At 41.4% G+C, this 16600-nt stretch overlaps 1 protein-coding gene across 1 annotated transcript; it reads right to left on the bottom strand.

Moving 5' to 3' along the window:
• Positions 1-2805: 2805 nt before the first annotated feature.
• map2k2a (mitogen-activated protein kinase kinase 2a) lies at positions 2806-16127 on the bottom strand. The gene is made up of 11 exons (XM_080473447.1): positions 15481-16127; positions 15101-15311; positions 11468-11614; positions 11240-11317; positions 10667-10718; positions 6969-7093; positions 6161-6374; positions 5895-5959; positions 5735-5796; positions 5084-5129; positions 2806-4984 (listed from the first exon to the last, which is right to left on the bottom strand). Exons 1-11 carry the CDS (start codon positions 15567-15569, stop codon positions 4874-4876), a joined length of 1200 nt encoding a protein of 399 aa, XP_080329573.1. The 5' UTR covers positions 15570-16127; the 3' UTR covers positions 2806-4873.
• Positions 16128-16600: the final 473 nt, after the last annotated feature.

The raw sequence follows: 16600 nt of genomic DNA on the forward strand, positions 1-16600 counted from the left end.
TCCAGTTGTGTTGGTAACTGCGTTGTATCTCACTCCCTAAGTATTTTTCAGAGTTAAGTAAGCACAAGTTCAGTGCAAATTCACTTACGAAATGTTAAGTCAAGGCCAAGCCATTTTGTGCGTATTTATCCTCTTGTGCAGTAACAGCAGCAGCCAGCCACAAATGTCTTTTTTGGAGAGGTCACACAGCGGATCTGTTAAGTACCTTACTTTCCACGTTTAATACACAGGTTGGTTGTGTGTAAACCAGAGACATTTTTCTCCAGGTCGTAATTTTAACCAGTGTTTTGGTAAATTACTTAACATGAAAAACTTACTATGAGCGACAAACAACATACTCTAAAGAGAAGTTACTTGAAAAACTAACTTTTGTCTTTGATTGCCTGCAAACGCACACCTTTTGCTGCTTTTAGTTTTTACAGTCAGAGATATTTCATGTTGCTGTCGGGAAGACTGAGCAAGTTTATGATTAATGAGAAGTTTCTCTGTAAAGGAGGCAGTTCAAAATGTTTTCATGTACCCAACAGTGGCAAGTTTACAGACACGTCGGTGACTCTAACACTTAATAGTGTTAGAATAACACTAGACCTTTAGACACTGTCAGTAACTGTGAGCGACTTCAAACTTTTATTTACTAGAAGTAACTTGTTAAGGTTACCACGTGGTCATTTTCAGCAAAGTTGTCAACAAAAACTTGGCAACTCCATTAGGCAAACATTAATGTCGTTGGAAAAGTTTACTTTATAGTATTTGTGTGTGTATGTGTGTGTGTGTGTGTGTGTGTGTGTGTGTGTGTGTGTGTGTAGGTGTGTGTGTGTGTGTGTGTGTGTGTATTCAGCCACAAGATTATAGGTGCAGTTAGCTTTAGCTTAAAGCTACACAGTCACACGTGTGTTGTCTGAATTCTGATTTCCTTTGCAGAGAATTGTAGACGCTCCTTATGTGGCCTGATAAAAGGAGAGAAATGCGAGAGGTTCGGTTCGTAGATTTTCCCGTTTAGGAGGACAAGAAAGTGTTAAATCCAGCCAGCGTGTGTTACCTGAGATGAACTCTGAATGATGCAAGTCCTTTTTAACTGTCAGCCAATCAGAAGACAGGAAATACCTGCACGTTCAATACGTGATGAGGTAAGAACGTAATAAAACGCAGCAAAAACAGTGAAGTTTTTAATATATATATATATATAATCAGAACATATATTAAAAACAGTAAACAGTTTTTTATATGTTTCCAAAAAACATGCCCTTTCTCTACTTTCTTTTTTCATTATCAAGCTTCAATCTAACTTTCTTAAATGGCACTGTATTGGAATGTAACTAATTCTATATATATTTATTCTTCATGGTATATATTATTTAAGAGGTGAGAGTAATGACGTACAATTTCATTACAGTATTTAGTAGGCACTTGTGCTTTTAACTGGCTTTTTTCCCTCTCAAGTATATCATTTTACCCACATAGAACTCACATCATGCGAAGGCGACTGCGTAACCCCAATATTTGAATGTGTGTATTAAATTCTGGCTCTACATTAAGGATAAATCCATAAACTCAAACATTGACTTTATTGTAGGTGGAATTGAATTTAATCTACAAAAACCATGCTTCAAAATACTTTCGCGTAACAGTAACAGAGTATATATAATTTACGACCGATGTGAAAATAAATGGCTCCGACGAGCACAAGCAGAGTAGAAGAGTTGTGGTTTGTTAATATTATAGTTTATTCCAGATAAGTTGAATCATAAAAGCTATGGACAGGGTTGTCAATTTTGTAACTACTACTTTCAATGGTTCGTGACTGGAGTATTTTATGAAGGTACTGAGCAACATTTAAGTAGTTGCACTTGTTCACACATTTTCAGTACTATTTGCACAGTATTTTTTAGAATTCTCAGTGTTTAAGCCAAGATACAGATTGTGTTTGCTGCAATAAGCCAACCTGAAGCATGCCTTAGTGACCCAGCACAATAATTACACATAGTTAAAAGAAAACTTCCCAACTACTGTTGTAATATTCTAAATTCCCAACAAAAAGATTGTGACATCTCCATGAAAAACCTCAATGACTCCCAATCAGGTCCAATTCTAACTAAATGATCTTATTGTATAATCCCTCTTAAATGGACGTTGCTTAGCAATTAGATATGACTGGAAGGTTGCGAAACAGAAAATAAACCACAAAACTTGGACGTACATTCACAAATAAGTTTTATTTTAATCTTTCTTTATACATTAAAACCATATCGAACACAAAAATTTATATTATAACATGACTCTTCTTGTCATTTACATAAATCAAAAAATTTGTAAATTAAGACTCCAAAATAGTACTCCTGTAATTTATAGCTTTGTACACATAAGAGTGACGATGCATTCATTTTGCTCTCAAAGAATGCACATATTGGGGGGGAATAAGAAAGGGCAGCCATAAGCAGAGAAAATACAAGAGCTCTAGCAAGACGGCAGGCTAGCAATTAACACCACCACCACCATGTGACCAACACTGACCTGGGTTAAAGTCTTCCGTTTGTACAAGAGGTCCGAAGTTCGGTTTGAACCCGATTTGTACTTTTAACAAAAAATCACTGGGTTAAAACACAAGAAAAAGTGCTTGATATATTTTAACCCACGTCTTTTCCAAAAGCAAGAGTCTAGGTTGGTTGTGTCCCAACAGAAAGCTTAGAGCACCACATGTAGCAGTAGGGTGAAATTATAACCAAAAATACACGTCAAGGAAAGTACAGACCAACAACAAAGAAACAAAAAAAACCAAAAAAAAAAAAAAATCAAATCAAATCCGTTAAGAGTGATTGAAATTTTATAACATTGCAGAGATTCAGGCTTGTGATGTAAAATACCAGCTAATTGTCTCTATTATGATCTTCAGAAACAAACAGAAAAAAAAAAAATACAAAGATCAGAAAGATAATAAATCATGCTATATCATCCCTTGAATACATTTTGATCATTGTTTTCTCACGATCAATAGAGACATTCTGGTATATATCAGGCCTCCACAGCATATAGTCTCTTCCCAGGTGAGACGTACAGTGTGGGATGTGAACTGAAATGTAGACAAAACAAGGTCTATGCATTTTCTCAATTGTCCAGGTAGGAGGCATCTTAAAGCAATTGAATCAGGTCAACTGGGCCTGGCCATACAGTTGTGTTCAAAATAAATGCAGTCCCAACAAGGCATTCACTCACAAACAAGCGTGCTTTGATTAAGACGTTCGATTGGGGAGGCGACAACAGATAAAGAAGGGCAGAAAGTGACAGGCTGCTTGAGTCAAATGGAAAGCAAAACCAGAGAGACGTGGGGGGGGGGGGGGGGGGGAGACCACCATTTAAATGGATCAAAGATTAACCAGAATGGAAAGACTCCGCCAATGATCAGCTATAGGGTTATCAAAGACGGGCTAAAGTTAGCAGTGAGTACTGTGACAGGAGACGCCTGGGTGAAGCTAATCAATCGACAAGAAACAAAGTCCCACTGTTGGGGGGGAAAAAAAAGACGACATGCTGAAGAAAACATCGACTGGCCTAAAGCGAAACGGAGAAACATTTTAGTGGACTGATGAAAGTACGACTGTTTTTTTTGGTCCAAGGGCCAGATAGTTTGCCAGATGACCCCCAAACACGGAACTCGAGCCACAGTTCACCGCCAAGCTAGTGAAGCATGGTGGTGGAAGCATCATGACAAGATGTTTCTCGAACTACGGCGTTGGGGTTTATTTATCACAAAGCAGGAATCATGGATCGGTTTGCATATATCAAAATACTCGAAGAGGTCACTTTGCCTCATGCTGAAGAAGAAATGCCCTTGAAATGAGTGTTTCAACAAGTCGACGAGCCCCAAACACACCAGTAAGCGAGCAGCATCTCCGTTCCGGGCCCCCAAAAAAATTGAAGTTATGGAGTGACCTTAATCCCATTTCTCTCTCCCCAGTACTTTGAACACAACTGTAGGACCCAAGAGGCTTCATCAGTTCAGTTCCTTTGACATAGACGAAACAATGTGAACACAATCATTGTGTAGATGATTTAAGAAATAAAACCCAAAACATTCAAAGTACTATCCATGAACGTACACCCGAAAAAGAAAAGAAGAAGAAGAAAAAAAAAAGGCTAACTGATGAAAAACTTTAGTAGTCGTGAGTACCCTCTTTGGTTTGTGACACGGTTCACAAAGTGATTTACAAATCACTCCTCTCCCAAAAAAAAAAAGAAAGAAAAATTAACCAAATGACCCTTCACTCTTTCATCTGGCCTGCGCTCTAGTCAAAAAATTTGATTGTTACATTGAAGGTAACCGCAAACATGATTTTAAATCAGAATAATTGCATTTACCTTCAATCAAACACATTCAGAGTTTGTGAGTAGATAATATTTGGATTCCCTGTTATTTTCTCCCCAACAAAACTACGCAGCAGGTTAATTATCAAAATACAGTCCCACAACTGTTGCCATAGAAAATATTAATACAGAATGTTCAACAATACAAAAGAAGTTTGTCAATGCAAATTCAGCTGACACACAGGCAGCCCTTCAGTGCTTTATATCCCCTGTAGCAGAGTGGAAACGTGAGCTCTTGACACTGACATGGTGAAGCTGTGGTATTACAGTACAATGACTCAATGGGCTCTGCTGCTGGTGAAGAAATACATGGGGAGTTGGAAGGGGGAAGCAAAACCGTTTAAACCAAGAGCAAGATGAAAGAAGGTGCCAGTAAGTGTGATGTCTTGCGTACATGCATGTACGGTGTGTGTGTGTGTGTGTGGGTGTGTGTGTGTGTGTGTGTGTGTGTGTGTGTGCAGAAAGAGGCCCAGAAATGTATCAACGGCAGCATGGGTGGAGCGGGGCGCCTCCGTCACTCCGTGCCTCGGGTGGGAGTGCTGGGTTGGTTGAGGCCCATCGTTTTGCACAACCAGCCGGCAAAGTCCACTTCCTCCACTTCTGATCGCTTGATGAATGTGTGACTCTGAAGGAAAGCAAAAGGTTCAGTGGTTTCGCAACTCGGAGCGTTTTTAAACCCCGAATAAAATACGACCCGGAGGAAAATGTACTTTTAGGTACCCACCATAAGCATCTTCAGATCTGCCCTCTCGGCTGGGTTTTTAATCAAACTACAGACACAATAAAAACAAAAAGGTTAATGAAACACCTCGGCTCTTATTAGAATCCCCATTCGCTCATTGCTACCTCCTTTGAATTTCTTCCATTCAATTTACAGCACAATGTATGTGTAACAGATGTTTGCCAACTGCTCAGTTCACCTTCACATCTCAGTTTCATGCTGGATTTTGTCTGGAGGTCTTATGGAAATCGGTACGCAGGTTACAGAAATACATCAATAGTTACATTTTATAAATGGAAATGAAAGTTTGAAATTTAAATTGGCCCACATTTTTAAACTTTTATGGGTGCAATTCATCCCATTTTAACCTGAGAGAAAAAAAAATCTAAAACTTTTATTACTATCTATGCTTTGTTGTTTATTTGTAAATGACTAACGTGGAAATTAAGGTTGACGTTGCGAAAACAAATCGAGATCAACACACTTGTGTGTAAATGAAGTGCTACGTTCACATCCCAGCACAACCGAATGACACAGAGCAGTCAAGGAAGCTTTTCCTATTTCCAGCAACTAACTCAAACTCTTAATTTCTTCTAGCAAGTGAAAACACTTTTTACTCCTTTCGGCCACAAAAATAACCTTTTCAACACTCACCTTTTTGTGACAAAGTCTTGGAAGTCACTGGTGAAGACACCATGTGGCAGTTTAGGGGGTGGCTGAGGGGAAAAGGAGAATTAAAGATCAAAAGTTAAACAAATGAACAGGTCTGTGTGGGTTTTGTTGTGAGCAGTTTTTTTTATATATATATATATACCTCATTCACAATGTAGTCCAAAAGTTCAAAGATGGCCATGGCAGGTCGACTGTCCATCCCATGTCCTGTGAAAAAGGTCCATATCAGGAAAAACACATTACATTTCGAGTACACATGAGAATTCTAATCAGATGATCAGTTTAATCAGATTCAATTGATCAAATATTCAAGTACACCAGAAACCTTTTATGCAAAAAGTACAAATGCAAAAGTTTCATTGTGAACTTTGTGCTATTCTAATGACATGTTTCTAAATGTTTTTGTACCGCTCATGGGCCGGCCTGGTGGTCTTGGCCTCTGCATATTGGTGTGAGGTTCTCCCTCTCCCCCATCCATGATGCCCCGTCCGAAGATGCCTTCCAGCTCTTTGGTGTCTGGCGGGGGGATGGGGTAGCGGCCGATCGCCAGCTCCACCAGGGACAGACCCATACTCCACACGTCAGACTGCACCGAGTAGTGAGTGCCCTGCAGTCTCTCCGGCTGTTGAGAAACACACAAACTACGTCACGGGGAGCAGGTAGAGCCAAGACTCCAGGGCAGGACGGAGGGTCCAGCACAGGGCTGGGCAGAGAAAGCAAAGGAAGTAGAGGAGTGGGCAGGGAAGAGGGGTGGCGTTATGGCAGGGAGAGGTGGGAGTGGTTAGGGCAAAAGGACAGAGGATGGGTGGGTTTGGCATCGAGACAAGAGCAGCTTTGGACCGTTCTAGTTCAAGGGATGAACAAGGGCAGAGGTGTGTGAGAGTGTGTGTGTGTGTGTGTGTGTAATGAGTTACAATCAAAAAGGCAAGTATCTCTGCTCAAGTCGCACTTCGTGGGTAAAAGATGCGAATAGGACGGGGCAGTAAAGCAGGTTTCAGCTCTGCACCCACCAGGTGCCTAGGAGTGTCAGGAAAGAAGGACGAAAAGAGCGAGCGCAGTTCCCGGGCTCTTGGCAGAGGAGTGAGGGAGGGCCAGAGGAAGAGAAGGCGGAGGGCGGTACCGGTGAACAAGAGCCATGAGAGAAAAGTAGAGAAGGAAAGTGGGGATAGGGCCAGAGAGAAAGGGGTGGGGGCGCGGGCATGCAGAGCTGACTCACCGACATGTAGGAGCGTGTTCCAACAAAGGAATTGGCCATGGAATCTATGAGCTGGCCACTAACACCAAAGTCACACAGCTTGATCTCCCCGCGAGAATTGACCAGGATGTTGGAGGGCTTGACATCTAGAGGGCAGAGGTGACGTGGACACAAAACATACATTGTATTGTCACACTTCAAACTATATCTGAAGAGGCAGCAAAAAGACAAGTCTCAAAGAATGTAATAAATATTAATGTTATTTGAAGATATGAAATTCCAAACAGCTATTCTGTAATATATTTGGGAAAATCTAAATAACATATACTGTAAGGGTAAAGGGTCACCGATTCCATCAAAAGTGTATAAAATTTAACAATTGTATGCCACTTGACACCAGCTACATTAATAGAAAAATACCCAGCGAAATGGGAAACCTTTCTACATCTGACTTCACCTACTCAACTGTTAAGACCTGCGAATATCTGTTCAGTGTTACTGCTCTGAATGGCAGCATAATCTCTCTACACTAACTATTTAATAATGGTCACAATAATAACTGAATTGCTCTCAAGCGAGCTGTTGGGCAAATATAAAGCTATTAATGTGGGAAAATGTAACACTAAATTCATATTTTCAAGTCCCTGCAAGTTCCTAACCTTTATAACATTTTGATGCAGCGGCTAAGGCGTTTTTCTTTTTTTTAAAATACAGAATGAAGACATACAAACGTACAGAAGAGCATGTAAGCTGTTGTTAGTAAGTGTTGAGCAGGGTGATAATTCATCTGAAGTTTGACATATAATCCAACAGCACAATGGACACTACATTATAAAGAAGAGAAGGAAGGAAATGACTCGGCTCATAATATTGGGGAAAGTCTTATATGCTACAATAAAATAAAGATGTCAAAAAAAAACCAGGAGATATCTAAAATCATAGTAGCAGGAGTCAGCTATGTGAACTCTCCGATATAATATTAAAGTTTAGACATATATCTGTCTGTATTTGTCTCGTGTGCGTGATAAAGAGGCTCTGATGCACTGCTGCGGCACACTGTGATCTCATGCAAGCTATATAGCTGCCGTAACAAATTAACATGGCCACTGAGAGAATTAGAGTTCATGGCATAGTGCTCAGTAGGTGCAGTGTCCCAAGTCTAACAACCTGAACATCTTGAGCGGGCTTTGCACAGTACTGTGGATGAGGTGTGGGTATGAGAGACAGTAAAGTCTGCAAAAGACTGGTACATAATGAAAATCGTAATTTCAACATAGAACTATTTTGAGGGAACTATTTTAAGTAGGCCAACAGTGTTCATGTCCCTCTGCAGAGGGATGCAGGTTGTGTCGATAGCATCTACCTCCCTCTACTCTAGCTGAGCCACGGCTATAAACACGCTCTGTCCTCCACATATCCAATTCATCACTGAAAAACATCCTGCAAAGTAATGGAGTAAAACTGAGCACTGCAATATGTCCTCTGCGGTGTGTGACCCTCTCCCACCGACCAAGGACATGCGAGGAGTGACTGACAAAACGATGGCATCAAAGAGTGGGAGAACGATGTAGTGCGACGTGGAGAAGGGGGGGGGGGGGGGGTTCAATAGGGCGCGGCTGCTCTGTAATCACATCTGAGGGGGTGTAATTACCGCCTGAGCTCACACACTACTCTGTCCTGGAGTACCACCGACCCTGTGCTGCTGTGAAACTTTCCTGTCCCCATACCATACACATGATAGACAGCTCCCTTTGCAAGTACTTTTCACAACAACACACTTGAGATTCCTCAGCTGCAGTGTGAAAAATGCATCTGCCTTCATCTTGCTGTGGTGTGACTTGTGACTTTGTTTGAAAGCAAAGATAATTAAAGCTCCTCTTTGCTACTTGCGGGACTCCGACCGAGACGGTCAGTTGGCGTATGTAACTCATCGAATGCAGCTTGTGAAATTTTGGGTCAGTCGGAGCATGGGACAGGTTATGAAGGCCATACTTCCTGTTTCCAGCGGGTGGCGCTATAGCTGACGGTCATCTTTGTGATCTCGCTGTCATGAGGGCCAGGCTCTGATGCACTGTCTCAACTTTGAGGTCGCTCTGACCAAGTACAGGCTATTTACACTGCACCTTGCCAATAAGGCAGGCATAATAATACTCATAATAATCTGAGGAAATTCAATAGGATCCTTTGGCACTTTCAGTGCTGGGAACCTAATTATTTTTTCAAAGCCTTTTATACTTTGTGCTACAAGTTTCTATGATTGGGAACTCATGACATACTCAAATAGTTTGCCTTGTGGTACAGGTAGCAAAGCTTTGAAGATATTGATGCGGCATATATACCGTGCGTTCAGAGTTTAGTCACAGCGTTTGACTTTTTCTATATTTTGTTATTTTACAGCCTTATTCCAAAATGGATTAAATCCATTTTTTCCCTCAAAATTCTACACACAACACCCCATAATGACAACATGAATAAAGGATTTCCTTTATTGTTTTCTTTAGTGTTGTAGGTGCATGTTGAGGAAAAAAATTTATTTAATCAATTTTGGAATAAGGTTGTAATATAACAAAATATGGAAAAGGTAAAGCGCTGTGAATACCCTTTTAACATTTTATACTATAACTTATGTACATCTACTGTGTATTTTAAATGTATTTTCACACTGTTGCACGAAATGTATGAATGTATTGTTGCCAAACGGAGCAGCACCTGCAATTTCATTATATCAATTATATAAAGACAAATAAAGCATTCTAGTCTTCTTTCCGGATGCACTGTGGAGGAACACGCCATGACAAAAGTTAAAATCTGAATGAACAGGCACAGGGACAAATGGAGCTGGAGAGTTGAAGGGGCTCAAACCATCTGACTGAAAAATGTCAATACAGGAGTTAAACAAATAACGTTTCCATGACGACCAGACACGAATGTCACGGTCGTATTACAGATCAAAAATATTGTTTTCTTTCTGTGGCTTTATTATTCTGAGCAATTGAAGCCCGAGTACGACACAAATCAATAAAATCATACATATTCTTTTGTGTTTTGGTGAGCAGTGCATGTTCAAAGACATTTGCATTGGGAGTCTGTTCAGCTCAAGACTGCAGCATATGTGGGCTATTTGGGCCACAGCTTGTTGCATTAGAGTGGCACAGTTTTACTTACACTCTAGTTTTCAGAATCTCCATTACGGTGACATAAATATGGCCACACTATCCAATTTGTTATTATTTTTTGAAATACTGGTGAAAATTTGTGCTACCTCTTCTCATAGCAGCGACTCCACAACAGCCCTCGCACAGCATTTGATGCTTTTGAAGTATCTGTTGCCCTCAATCTAATGGCCATTACTACTCACAGGGCTCTGCGGACACACGTGGTTTGGACTATGGCGGACATTTGGCTAGCAATTACAAACATCACGCACTCAGTTGGTTAAAATTCTTTGTCACCGAAAAGATAAAACCGGTTCCTATATTTGCAAAGCGAACGTCTCACATTGTGATTTGACTTTGTGTTGGCCTAATCGCTCGGCAATAATCTGATATGCATTCCTCATGGTGCTGAATAGTTAAGGAAGGTGCGGTAGGAATGTATACAACAACACTGCTGACTTCATTGTTGACATGTGGTGAACTCCAAACTAATGATTCATTCCATGAATTCACGTCACTGGGGAAGAGATTGAGAGCAATCAAGCGTGAGGAGAACATAGTTACCTCTGTGCATGATCTGGTGCTTCTCCCGCAGATAGGCCAGTCCCCTCAACACCTGTACGCATGAAGCAAAATTGCCCAAACAAATTCAACATGAAGGTTGCGTCTCAAGTTTAGAACAACATTGAAAACAATAAATAAATTCAAACATTTTAAAAATGTTGAAATGTGATAAGTCATTACTTTCGGTTAAACAAATACAAACCTGTGATATGATTTTCTCATTTCTAAGCTACATTACTGTAGTAACAAAAAGGCTTGAAATATTTCAGTTAAAGTTCAATGAATCTGAAATGGGTGGACATTTTTTAATCTTTATGAAATCATGGGAAAAAGGCAACTTTTCAATTCTCTTAAATTTTTTGTGATTTGTGCATTTACACGCATCCATTTTTAGCATTACATCTCTAACTTGACACAGGGGGCTGAGTTGTGTAGGGAACAAAAGGCTGTACTGTTTCTGATACATGACTGTACAGCACACAACTTGTTGAGCAACACTGAGAAACAAAAGTAAACATCTACAAAAAAAAGAAAAAAGTTTGTGCTTGAATGAAGCATAAGTAATGTACATACAGCAATGCTAACTTTTCCCAAGATTTCTTCTGGGATTCTTCGAGCTTCCCTGAGAACCTGATCCAAGGATCCGCCATCCTGTAGAAGCAAGAGTGCTCATAGTAACACTGGCATAGAAAAACACAATGCATCTTTAACAATTCAGGCTCTTGTTATCAATCAGAGGCAATGCACTAAGTACATCAGTTCTGTGTTCGTGGGATACAGATCCTGCCAGCAGTCTCTCACCATATGCTCCATACAGATGCTGATCTCCCCATCGCTGTAAAATGCCCCGTAGAAACCCACAATGTAGGGCGAGTTGCACTCGTGCAGCACCTGCAGCTCCCGGATAATCTGGTTTCTGATGGCAGGTTTAATTTCCAGGTGGATCAACTGAGGAAGCAAGAAGTGAAATGGATTAGCGCCATTAACAGACGCCACCATATATCAAGATATGAATTCAGGAGGGGATGGCCTGGCATCCCCGAATGCTGGGAATGTCACGGTTGAAACTGCACATGCAAAGGCAAGTGCCCACATTTCGAAACGGCTTCCCATAATCTGCCAAAACTGTGAATGCCAAATCAAGCGGCAGGTCGGCACACACACTCGAAGAATTCACAGCATACAAGCTTCAGCTTGCGAGAGCTACAACGGCAGCGGCTGTGCAAGAGTCGTTGCAATAACCATGGAGTGAACAGTTCAGGCAAAAACAAGCAAAAGACTATTCAAGTAAACACCCAATTCTAAACGGGAACACTTCTAAGGCTTTTTGGGGGCAATTACACACATTCACGCAACAGTATTACAGCTTATTATGATGAAATAAAATTAGAGCGGTAACTTTTGTTAGGTTTCACAGACGGCACTTACAATGAACTTTAGTTTGAACAGTGGAAAAACAAACCTGCCAATACTTTCCAATGAAACAAATCACAGGATTGAATCAGAGCGAGTAAAATACTTTACATTGTACAGGCATTTCTCTAGTGTAGTATTTCGTCACGTTGTCAGAGGAATACTCAACAAATCATAGTCGGTGTCCAGCTTTAGAAGACAAATGGAGACAGTGGATTCAATAGGTACTCTCGTTTTTCAGTCGACGTCATCAAACCAATGAAAGTTCCCAATATTAAAATTTTAAGGCTCCAAGCTGTACTCAAAACAAAATGAGGGTAAGGTGAAACCAGTTATTGTCAAAGTGGTTAAATAAATAACAGGCCACAAAGTTTCTACTTACATTATAAAACATAACAACACTTTGTCCTGTACTTGTAGTGAGTACTGGTGTTTGCATTATCGGAAGTAAATACAAGTGCAATTTCAACATGACTGTACTTCCCTTCCATGTTTTCAGGTGTCTGTACTTGGGGTTCTCGTTTCATACTTTGCCCTACCACAATTCACCACAAATATTTGTACATTTTAAAAGGAGAAGAGGTGGATGCACGGCCACATCTGTTAACAAAAAAAAAAGAAAAAAAAAAAGACGGTAATAAATTATGGAGCAGATTGATCATTTCAGCTCATTTTAGAACCGAACAATTGATCAACGGTATGTCGCCATTGCAACGCTTCAGACAGGATGTTCTCAGACGGAAGTGGCTGCTGAGATTAGAGTGTCACAGTGTCACAAGCAGGTTGATCAGAGATACAGAGAGACATTGACGTGTCCACAACCCACACTGATGAACGCCAGCTCAGCTCCAGGCACCCAGCTGCTATTTGGCCTCAAGCGAGGTATCTCAGAGCTTCTCTAATGTAGGTCAGTAGAACTCAGGACATCAAGACTTCATCTTAAACTGGATGCAGTGGAAGTCGTTGGTCCAGAGGATGCAACTGTGAATCATTTTAAGGTTGTGCACTTCTTTCGCTCATAGAGAAAACTATTCCACGATGCTAATCGAAAGCTGACATAGCTGCATACGCAATATACAAACCACAGCACTCTAGTAAACGCTAATACCATTGATTTATAAATATCCTTTCAGTAATCTAGACTATAATCTATGGTTCTGGAGTACTGTTAGCTTGAGACCAAGTCCAGTGCGGAACTTAGTTTGATCAAGTAGCAACTAATGGGCAAACAGAACATAAAAGTTAAGCATTGTTGTGAATAGAACTCAGAGAGCAATGTGAGGATATTAATGAATTGAAGATTTTCTGTCAGACTAGTAAGTAACTAAGAGTTGGTGACAATGCCATACATTTTCCACGCTGTTAGATTAGTAAATCCGGCTACTCCAGAGAAATACGCAGCATTAAAAGGATCCCTGTTACAGCCTCTGCCCTCTGCAGAACAGCGTCCAGAATCCAATCAGTACATTTCAGGACATTAAGACTGAATCAGAGAAGCAATATGATGTTAAACAGTAGGCATTTAGATACAGGATATTCCCATCATATCTAAAAGTAATCCAAACATCAGGCTTCCTCTCAGAGGCAGAATATCTATATAAGGACACATGTAATGTTTTATTTTTTGCTCAGAACATGTTGTTCACACTAGCTGGAGACCAAGACTCAAGAAAAGTTTACTGCTGGACTTTGATTGGAGATACTCACGGGGGAAGTGTGTGTGTAATTCAAAATGCTCTGACCGTTATGTAACAGTCGGGCAGTGAAGAAACCCACATGAATTTCTTCTGTAGCAGCTCAGAAAACACTGGTTTCGCCAGATATTCTAAAAGTTGAAGACCCAACACTAGAACATAGATGCATATCCCATCAATTGGTGTTTTTATAAGTGAAGATGCAGGTTTTTGTTTTTTTTACTTCAGTTAAGGCGACTGATGTGCTTTTTCTCCCTACAGTGAGTGAGTAGTTACCATACGGATGCTGATCCAACAAACAAAAAGCAGCAGCTGTGCTGGGTGTAACACAAATCTATACCAGTGGGTCCCCAACTTTCTTCTCTAAAGTATCCCCAGATTGACGGCCTGCTTCCATGACAACGTGTCAAGTGAAAACTGAAAACGTTTCACTGCGTTTCGGGTGTCTGTTTACTCTCAGTCACTAAAAACAACTGTGTAACACCGTTCTCAAGGCGGAACTATTCAAAAACACACCAACTCCGTTGTCGTGTAAATGGGCAGATTGCGCGATGAAAACACAAGCTGAGTCGCATTTGTGCGAGTCAGCGGGATGGTGCAAGAATAGAACAGAAACTTGCGAAGCAAGAACATCCACAACTCTATCAGGCTGTCTCCTTTGTTTTCATTCCACATACTTTTTCTGATGCGTTTTTCTATTGAAGCACTAAAGTAGCTGCAAATCATCTATTTGTGTTCAGCGTCAGTGTCGTGCTCCTCAGTACGTCATTTCATACCGCATTTCTATTGGTTAGTTGCCGTAGGTCGCAGCAGCAGTCACGATAACCCCTGTATGTATGTTTTGATGTCATTTTCTGAGTAATTCCAGTTCATTGTTAACAACTGCAGCTTGCAGCAGCAGTCTCACTGTGTGGTATCGGGAAATTTCTGATATCTCATGCTGTCTTTAGTCGTCGGTCTGCAACACAGTCCGTCCCCGAACCCCGCTCACTGCACAGGGCCGCAGATTTAAAATGTCTTTGTCTGAATCACGCAGGGTAAAACTGCCACAAGCAAAAGCACAAGGACCATCAAAATAAAAACAATGGACAGTTCCCCAGGTCTGCTCTACATCCAAGCGTGTTATTATGGTTTTCTTCAACAAATCTAATTTTGCACTAACCTCAGAGGAGAGAATGTCTCAGGTTCCTGCAACCCAGTGAACTGGAGCACCACAGGTTGGAAACCACTGATCTAAACAATACACTCTTTAATTTAAAGGGGGGGAGGGGGGAGGAGAGAAGCTTTATGTGCACCTACAACCCAAACAACACAAGTTAATGGTTACCTTTCGAGCCATCACCAAGCCTGAGGGCTTGTGGCTGACTTTGTTGACCACCCCACCATTTCCGGCGCCCAGCTCGCATATGGGGTCAAAATCCTCCTCCTTCAGCTCGCCCACCTGAGCCTTCTGGGTGAGGAAAGCTTCCAATCGCTTCCTCTGCTGCTCGTCCAGGTCCAGCTCACCCAGTTTCTTCTGGAGGGCCTCGAGGTTGGCTCTGGTGGGAAGACACAGATGATTCGACAGTGTTTTCAAAAAAAAAAATAAAAAAAAAAACAGACGGGAGAGACAAAACCTTTTATTCAGGGTGACTGGATGTAATCGGGGTGATGCGGTGTCAGTGAGCAGGTGTAGGTTCATTAAGCTGAAGTGATGGAGCTACTTACTCAGACGAAGCATCGATGGTGTTTGAAGTGGCCTGTCCCTCCCCAATGGGCTTAATGTTCAGGGGAACGGGCTTTCTTTTTGGAGGCATCTCTGCAACTACTCTATCCGCCTTTCTGTCCTAAAGCACTGATCTGTGATAAGTTCGACAGGTACTACTTTAATCTTATTGTTTTGGGGTTTTTTTTCTCTCCTGAAATGAAATCAGCTCCTGGCGGCTGGGCGAGCTAACGTTAGCAAAGTTATCACAGTTTGGGAAGCATGTCAATTAGCTCATTTAATTCAACGTGTCAAATACGGTGTGACCAATCGGCGCCAAATCGTTTCCCCGGCACATCTATGAGATTTGCAGTGAGGACATTTCTATTAACCCCCTCTGTGTTACTACTTGCTGCTGCTAGCCATTAGCCACCTAGCCACCAGCAGCTAGCGTCAGCTCTACCAAAAAAAAAAAGGAATAAAGAAAGAAAAAGCCCGTCGCTGAGCCTCAAAGTGCGGCCACTCGCTGCTCCGCTTCCTCCGGACGACACAGTCTCCTCCACCGGGACAGCGACAAAGCCGGTTTCCCCCAGAGTCCGCAGGGTGAAGCGCTCCGTGTGTCGGTTGAGGGTGTGGGGCTGGAGAGGGAAGCGCTGGCTCTTCAGTACAGGAAGCAGCAGCTGCCTGCAGCATCAGAACCCGAGTGTGACACTGGGTTGCCAGGTCCGACGGACAGCAAGTACGGCCATGCGAGAACCTGCAAACACTGGGAGCTGGAGTTCACTCTGCTTCCAAGGCTGGTTTCACAATCGGTTTGTGTAATTTTCAATAATAATAATGATAAAAGAATGCAGATCTGGATTTAAAAAACAAAGTCTATTTTAAAGAGTGTGTATCTGCCTATAATGACTCCTACCCCCCCCCCCCCACACACCCGGACAATTTGACACACGGCACTTTAATTCCTGTCCTCTTGTGTGCAATATAGATTATTGATTCGTTCGGTACAATAATAACAATCTCTGTATTTCCTATCACTACTAACATCATCGTGCAAAAACGTAAAATATTGTCACAGCTATTGCCTTGTTTTTATATTGTTTATAATACTTATTGTTCGTATCCTTTAGGTGCTCTTATTAC

This window comes from Lipophrys pholis (assembly GCF_963383615.2).
Source record: "Lipophrys pholis genome assembly, chromosome: 10".
NCBI lineage: Eukaryota > Metazoa > Chordata > Actinopteri > Blenniiformes > Blenniidae > Lipophrys > Lipophrys pholis.